Source organism: Oryzias melastigma, linkage group LG4, assembly GCF_002922805.2.
Source record: "Oryzias melastigma strain HK-1 linkage group LG4, ASM292280v2, whole genome shotgun sequence".
Lineage (NCBI taxonomy): Eukaryota > Metazoa > Chordata > Actinopteri > Beloniformes > Adrianichthyidae > Oryzias > Oryzias melastigma.
In genome coordinates this window covers 3,947,638-3,956,126 of record NC_050515.1, presented here as the reverse complement: position 1 = coordinate 3,956,126, position 8,489 = coordinate 3,947,638, and the positions used below count along the sequence as shown (strand labels likewise).

At 47.7% G+C, this 8,489-nt stretch overlaps 2 protein-coding genes across 2 annotated transcripts in view; one reads left to right on the top strand and one right to left on the bottom strand.

Annotated features, from left to right (window-relative positions):
• The window catches only part of slc35a3a (solute carrier family 35 member A3a), an 8,809-nt gene extending 7,206 nt beyond the window's left edge, over nt 1-1,603 (top strand). The window contains exons 6-8 of the mRNA XM_024259158.2: nt 422-540; nt 616-749; nt 823-1,603. Of these exons, the coding sequence (XP_024114926.1) occupies nt 422-540; nt 616-749; nt 823-913 (344 nt within the window). The 3' untranslated portion in view covers nt 914-1,603. The remainder of the gene's footprint in view (nt 1-421; nt 541-615; nt 750-822) is intronic.
• Nucleotides 1,604-3,017: 1,414 nt separating this feature from the next.
• Nucleotides 3,018-7,729, bottom strand: fam78bb (family with sequence similarity 78 member Bb; the record flags this gene model as incomplete). Its single annotated transcript, XM_024259179.2, is given in 1 exon segment — nt 3,018-7,729. A coding segment is annotated over 1 exon segment (523 nt), but the record flags the coding sequence as incomplete, so codon positions are not given.
• Nucleotides 7,730-8,489: the final 760 nt, after the last annotated feature.

The window sequence follows — 8,489 nt, the reverse complement described above, 5'->3', positions numbered from 1 at the left end:
GTAAGCTAATTTAGCATTTAGCTAATATTTTAACAGGTCATCAGCTTCAGTGTTTTCAGCTATCAATTTCAGTATCTTCAGAGGTCAAATTCTGCTTCCAGCATTCGCACTAGCATTATCTGCTACATACCGTATCTGGTTCATAGTTAGGTTAAAAAGTTTTAAAGTATAAAAACATAGTTTTAAGTGTTCCAGAAATGTTTATCCTGTTGGTCCCGTGACCTACGCTGTGTTTCAGATTTTGCCCCCCTGTGTTTGAGTTTGACTCTCCTGGTTTATTCTATATTGTTTTGTTCAGCTTCAGCCGATGATTCATAAATGTAGTAATAATATTCAGGTATAAATATGTGTCGTCTTTAGCTCGCCATGATTTTCATGGAGCGTTCTGATTCGCCGCCTCTAACCCCCCCGTCTCCCTCAGGGATGTTTGGTTTCGTGTTCGGCCTCTTCGGGATGCTGGCGTACGACGGGGAGAGGGTCCGGGAGGCGGGCATGTTCCAGGGCTACAGTACAGTCACCTGGACGGTGGTGGCGCTGCAGGTAACTCCACAGGGGTGAGCAGCCCCTCCCCCTCCAGCTCGGACCCGGAGGTCACACCTGTCTGTTCTCCTCCAGGCGCTGGGGGGTTTGGTCATAGCGGCGGTCATCAAATACGCAGACAACATCCTGAAGGGCTTCGCCACGTCGCTGTCCATCATCCTGTCCACGCTGATCTCCTACTTCCTGCTGCAGGACTTTGAGCCCACCAGGTGAGACGCTGCTCCAGGTGAGTCCGGGGTCTCAGGCCGTGGTCCTCATGGGGGTGTCTCCTCCCCTCTGCAGTGTGTTCTTCCTCGGAGCCGTCCTGGTCATCGTGGCCACGTTCCTGTACGGCTACGAAGGCAAGCCGGCCCCCAACCCCAGCAGGGCGTAGGCCGCCCCCCGCAGCAGGAGGACGAAGACTGGAGGAAATGAGGGGGGGGTCATGCGTACGGGGGGTGAAGCAGAGATGAAGCTCTAGGTGGTGGTGGGTTCACACCAAAGCTGTCCGCTGTGAAGGCTGAGAAAGAAACGGCGTTCTCCACCTCTCTGAGCTCAGGCAGCCACGCCCCCCCGGGGTGGAGCCCCCCCCTCTGCTCTGCATACGAGTCAATAAGCACTGATAGTTGAATTAGTTTGACCTTCGTGGTCCTAATCGCAGCAGAGACGCGAACCGAAGAGACCGGTCTGCCTGGAAGGCAAAACTCAGGGCAAAACGCTGTAGAGACTCCGGAACAGGAGCGCCTGTGGGCGGAGTCTGCCGGAGTTCCATGAAGGTTCCTCCGATGTGGGAAGAAGCTCCTCGGAAATTCAACTTTAACTTATTCTTGTAGTTTGGGTTTGGTGGACGGGATGTTCTGGTTTCTGGAGAAGTTCTGTTGGGTTCTGCGGGTTTGATGAGTTGTTGTGATGATCATGTGGGAATCTTTGTAAAGAAGAAACGTTTGGGGATGGGGTCCAAACGGGAATGTTCTAGTAAAAAATCATCTGATCTTCTGATCTCTCTGTTACGAAATTCAACGGTTTGATATTTAAGAAATATTTTTATTTAAAATGTAATAAATATTATTAATACATTAGAAAATTCTTAAAGTTGTTCTGAACTTCAATAAGGTGAAACATTCCAGCTTTGTAACTTAGTCAAAAACTTTTTATTTTGCAGCAAAGCTTTGTGGGAATTAAAAAAAAAAACTTTATTGGTCTAAAGCAGAAAAATTCAGTTCTAGTTTCTTTACAAATATAACACCTAAAGAAATCCTCCTCAATGTGGGACTGAAACATTTATCAGGAGCTGAAAATGAAGATTAAATATATAAATATATATTTCTCAGTGTGAGGGAGGAAGAGCGCTGCGTCTTCATCCTGAATCTACTCTGAATACTTCTTTAAAAGTTACTTCAGAAGAGTAACTAGTCTCCAGTGAACGAACTTTAGGATTAGAAATGATTTCTTGAACTGGACGGACATCTGAAGCTCCGCCCTCCATGCAAAGCGTTCCCAGCATGCTCTGCAGCCTCAGGCGATGCTTGTGTTGCAGTCCGGTCCAACTGGAAGCTCTGCTGGATCCACAGGTGTGTGACGGCGTGTAGGTGAGGCGTGTCAGTGGCCCCGCCCCCACTGCTGCAGGTATGATGATGTCACCTGTCCTCTCCGTGGTCTCAGGATGTGGGAACGCCGCGCTGCTTCTCCACATCTGGACGTCCTGCTCGTCTTCTTGGGGTGAAGGTCATTAAAGGTCAGACATCAGAAGATCAAACTCTGCGTCACTTCCTGAAACTTTCAGACGGACAGGTGGAAGAAAAACGTTTTCAAATAGAATTCAGGCTCAGTTTTTGTCCTTTTTCAGACTTTAGATGAATTCAAGTTTTTAAACTCAATCAAGGAAACAAACCCCTCCATACCTGACTATTTCCAGGTAGTAAGAGATCAATATTCTTCAGTGTTTTTGCACTAAAGTTGATGCTAAACTGCTAACTAGCAACACAGCATGAAGGGGTTAAACCAGGAGAGTCGAACTCCAGAACACACCTGAGGTCGAACAGGAGAAACATTTATTCAACACTCTAAACTACATTTTAAAACTTTAAACTGTAACTTTTAACATAATTATGAATAATAAAAAGTCAGGAATATTATTCCAGAATAAATCAACTTAAACCTTAAATAACTTTCAATATTTTACTCTCCATAAAAATATATTTTGTCAAAATTATACAAGTTAGAAATGAGCTCAAGATAACATCGGGTCATTAATAACAATAAAATAAAATGATCTGGAGGGCCGGATCCGGCCCCCGGGCCGTGACTTTGACACGTGGGGTAAACGGATCAGCCGGACTGATCCTGTCATCACTGTCGGGGCTAACGGGATCTGAAAACGTGTTTTTCCAGAAACTTTTCTGTCGACACACGAGAAGCAAACGCAGCGTTTCAGAGGTAGGATTTATTTGACTTCATCTCCAAAGTTTAAACTGATCCGAGAAGGAAAAACACGGAGCTTTTGGTGAAGTCCATCAATTTATTTGACGCCAAAGACAGATTCAGACCCGACCTTCAATATGAAACCACAATCAGGGACACAATAATTCAGTCGCTGACCTCCTCATCCCGGCACCGGTCAGCGTCAAAGATGGTTCTGGAACTTCACAAGATCCGGTTCACCTGGTTACACTCAGAACCAGGACAACGGTCCAGCACCCACAGCCGGTTCTGAGGATTTGATTCCCTCATTTTAAGACGTTTAAAGGAAAAATTGCGTTTTTGATATTTTTGTTGCATTTTTCTGATGACGGAGAACATTTATAAAGAAAATTAAGATTATATTTCTAAGTATTTCTTTTCTCAAAGTTTTGCGAAACCGGAGATCATGTTTGAAAAAGATTGTCTTTTGTGACGTAGCAAATGCAATGGGTGGGGCCAAAAGCTCCGCCCCATTCCGATGCATCCACTGTCAGACAAATAGATCCATGAACGTCTGTTTTCCTGGTGTGAGCTGGAATCTGGATCGACCCAGACAGCCAGGCCAAGGGGCCCGTTTGGGTTACAGGTGGACAGAAAACGTGGGCACTCAGTGGGCTAACTCGCTACGCTAGCCAGCCTCCCAGTGGGCATGCAGCATGCTAGCAAGCTCTACTGTTTTGAGCTAGCGAGCTCCGTTGTAGCTAGCTAACGAGCTTTGCTGTTGCTAGCTAGCATGCTCTACTGTAGCTAGCTAGCGAGATCCTCTGTATCGAGCTAGTGATCTCCGCTGATCTCCACTGTAGAACGCTAGCGAGCTTCACCGTAGCGACCTAGTGAGCTCCCCTGTCCACCAGGCAGCTGCCTAGCGTAGCGAGCTAACCCACCGAATCCCCACTTTAGTCAGTGTGGGCACACACAGGTGGGACCACCAGGGGGCCACGTTCTCCTCTTTGAGACATGCGGGTCCACTTGGTCTTCCTGCTGGGTAAACTCTGATATTGTTACTATTTTTGTTGCACCGCTAATGTCAGGTTTGAGTGTGAGGGCTGTAAGCTAGTGGGAGAGGCTTACTGCCCACCAATAGTCCCACCCACAACTCCGAGGGGAATTTCTGATCAATTCCTACAGAAACTATGTCCTAGAAAACGACAAAATTTTAGAGTTAGTCTGAAAACGGCGTCATCAGAAAGAAAAGACGACTGGGAGCGCTTTGGAAACGGATCCGATGATCTGGGAGTTTCTGTGGAGCCAAACTGACGAAGGATCTGAGGAGGAACAACAACGAACACAAGAAAGTCCAAAAAGTCTCTTGGGATCAAAAATCTGCTCTTCTTAGATCTGGAATACTTTTCAAACGCCTTCGTTCCAAACGAACGTCAGAGGCTGATTATCGTGGTTTTTTCTGTCCTTCTCGTCTCGTTTTTGTGGTTTCGACTGTTTGGCTTCTTTTCAGTCTTTAAGGCTCCAGCAGCAGAACCGGTTCTGTTTCATACTGCTGCAGATAATACTGCTGTGATGGCAGAAACATACACCTGTGCGCCCCGCCCCCCTCCCCGTCATGAGAGCAGACTTCTGCATCGCTGCGGTCCTCCTCTCTGGGGAAAAGACACCTTCAGGTTTTACAGTCGCGGGCTGTCGTCAGCAGGCAACTCTGGCTTTGTAAAGGCGGAACCGGGAGAGCTCTGCGGCGTGGAAACGTCCGTCTGCATGGCTTGCTTTGAGGACGCCACCAAACCCAGTGAGATGATGAGCGAGGCTGTGATGTGTGTGAGGCAGTCTGGTGTGAGGCAGCAGCCACCGGGATCCTCGTCCTGCAGCGGGACGAACGCCGCCCCCTGGGAGCTGAAACACTGGCCTCTTTCTCAGAGAGCTGACTCAGCAGTTCGTCTTCTTAAGGCTGACGACGACCTGCATGTGTGGAGGGGCTACAGTGCAGCTGCTCTTTGTCCGGGACGCTGCACCACAGCTCATCAGCACCAAAGAAACCCTTCGGAGTCTTCGAAGGCAGCGTGGGGAGTTAAGGCCGCGTTCCCCTCAGGACGGACGTGCGCCGCCGCCGCCAGCACGAATCATCATGTTACAATAAAGGTTTATGCTCCAAAACTGTGCAGACCCGGAAGTTTTGGGTTCTTGAGACATTCAGGGAGCCATCGGCACATTCAGATCTCCAGAGAAGATCTCACTCTGAGTGTTGGAGGGTTGAGTCTGAATCCCCTCCGAACACCTGCAGGACTGTCCACTCACCTGGATGTTGGATGTCAGACACACAGACCGTCTGAACTCCGTCACCACTCGCTCTGTAGAGCGTTCACCGTTTTCTAGAGCTGTCCCAATCTACAATTCCAAGATCCAGTGCCCTAGAAATCTCCCAGAAGTCTTTGCAAAAAACTGGCATGCATCGATGCTCTCTACCACAGACCACAATGCATTGCGGTTGAACAATTTTTGTAAAAAAAAAAGCATTTTTTAAATAAACCGTCACATTCTCTTCATCAGAACACAGTGGAGTCGCAAATAAATTCGATTTTCACTTCATGAAATCGGTGACGTCATATCCAGCGTCTAGAAAAACAAAAGTCGTGTGCACGGCGTCTGAATTTGAGTGACAGCTTTCCCCAAGCTGCTTACAGTGGGAGGGGTGTGGCCTTCCAACAAGCCGGAACAAGCTCACTTGTGATTGGTCACGGCAGTTCCTCTAAAAACGTGACTCAGACCGACCCGGACTAATCGCTGTCGACGGGTTACAGTCGGCTCCAACATGGCGGTAGACGTATCAGGAAGTGACGGCGAAGGCTCTGAACTGATTTTGCGAGGGTGAAGGTGATGTATTTCCAATGGGGGACCTCAACGCCTATGTCCAGTTCCTACGTATACAGTCAATGGTTGTAGGTCCATAGAAAAAGAGAACAGGACGGTTGAGGCGGAGCCACTGTATCCACCCGCCGTGAGAGCGAGGCTTATAGTCCTGCACTATATTGTGTTTCATAGGGCTGGGTTGATAAAATCAGTTTGAATCAATTCAAGCTTAACAGACAATCTATTCATAAACATATTGATCGATTTAGCACATAAAGCTGAAGTTACCATTTGTGGTCTAAAACAATGTTTTTCCTCATTTTATCTTCTTCTGGAATAAGGTCTAATACTATTGCAGGATCGCCCCCTAGTGGTCAAACTGAAACGTCCTCCAGGAGAAGCAGAACAATGTTTACATGTAAATGATCTGAACATTTTAGTTAGAACTTCTCCTTTAGAGAATCCATGTAACACTGGATGATATTAACAATCTCATTATTTCACTGATACATTTACAGTATGTGAACTGGATCAGATTCATATAGTTGTTTATTGATGTATTTCTAAGTAAACATGTATAAATGTGTAAACCTGAGATTGAATTGATCAGTTCAGCCTCTTGTGAATCGAACCGTTTCTGGGATGATCATGGATATCCAGCCCTATTTTTTTAGTCGTTAGGAATTATGAGGGAATTCAGACATGGCTTTGGTCGCCACTTTTATCAAAGAAAATATGACGTCACTCATTTTCTGATGTAAAAACCTAAAGACTTAAATGAATCCACTGATGACACAAACTTCATACGAGATCATTTAAAATACTTTTTTAAATTAAAATCGTTGAATCGCAGTGCACTATTTGTCGATCTGGAGCATCGATTTATGCTAGTTTTTTGCAGAGACTTCTGGGAACTTTCGGGTCTCTGGATTGTAGAGTTGTAGATTTGGACTCCCTCAAAAACGCCCTCCAGTGCACTGAGTGGTGGAGGGATTCTGACCCAACTCCAGACTCTGGAATCATGGAATCATGGCCGCTGTCTGCTTGCAGGTAAACTCAGGTGCGCTTCACCACCGCGGGCCTGCAGCAAACAGAACCAACTGTCTCTATTCAAAGACGGGTCCTGATGAGGAGAAGAACCTGTCCTCAGCGAGGCCTAAATGTTGCTCCCTGCCTTCCTGGTGAGGTTTTCATCCTCCAGCTGAGGAGGTTCTGATCTTCAGTCGTGGAGAGCTCCGGCTGCTTCTCAGAAAGCAGGGTTTCACCTGAACGCGGATGTGACCCCCCGCCCCAAGTAACTCGGTCACTGTGGAGCATCTCTGGAAAAAGCCCCCACCTCCCAAAGTGACTCCATCCATGATCTGGAAACTGCATTTAGAAGCTCCGCCCCCGTCGTCAGAGTCTCTGCACACCTCCGTGTGTCGGGTTCTTCTACTTGGGGGGGATGACGACAATAGGAGGCCCCCTCCTGGGTCTCCACATGAGGACTTGAGCGTCGTTGGCGTTGGGTTTGCCCATGGCGTTGGAGGGGACGGGCTCCATGCGGGCCAGCACCCGCGGCTGGTCCTGGTAGAGCCGGCCCACCAGCCTGGCCCGGGAGCCCAGCGGCTGGGAGGGGTCCACCACCACGTCCACCCTCATCCTCCACTTGATGGTGTGCAGCAGGATCTTCTCGCGGGAGGTGGTGTTGAGCGCCACCAGCCAGGTGGTGAAGCTCTGGTCCCGCTTGATGCTGGTCAGCAGGGGCGTGTTGGATTCGCTGACCGGCACGGCCCAGGTGACGCTGGGGTAGAAGTTGTCGTTCATGCTGACGGTGAAGCGGGACGGCTTGGAGGTGGGGCCGGCGATGGTCACGGTCTCCGTGGTGTTTCCGTACCAGGGGTAGCTGACGCCGTCGGAGTCGCTGATGGCCCTCACCAGACCCTCACGCAGCTGCGGCAGCTCCCAGCTGGACCTGAAGGAAGGGAAGAGCGCTTCAGGGACAGTCTGGAAAACGCAGCGTCGCATCTCAGAAGGAGAAACTTCATGAAGAAGTCTTCAGAATTTTTAGGTGAATCCCATTGAAAACCCTAAAATCAGTAACTCTGTCGTCACTAACGTCCTCAGAAACTTCTGACACGTTAAGAAACCCGAACTAAACGCTGAGTCGTGGTCACAGAGGAAACAGAAAGTTCCACAGCAGCAGTTTAGTGAAGGGTTCCTCTGACAGCTCACTGTGCAGCAGAGCTTTCACAGCTCACCCATTCATCACTGCTCGTTTTCACTCCATTGAACCTTCTGTTAATTATTAGAATGAAATCAAACTTATAATGTGCGTTTCCATGGTGACAGGATGAATAAAGAGGAGATGAATTCTATGTTTTCTGGCCATTTTTAGAAAAAAACTAAAAGTCATTTCAGTTTGTTTTTATTTCACAAGTTATACTGTAGACAGTTCAGTTTATGGAGGAAAACATATCCACTCATTACTGTTGAAAAGATGAAGAGAAGAGTCTGAAAAAATAGAAAAATAGCAATTGATGGATGGATGGATGATGGATGGATGGGTGGACGGATGATGGATGGATGGATAGATGGATGATGGATGGATAGATGGATGGATGGATGGATGATGGATGGATGGATGGATAAACGGATGGATGATAGATGGATGATGGATGATGGATGGATGATGGATGGATGATGGATGATGGATGGATAGATGGATGGATGAT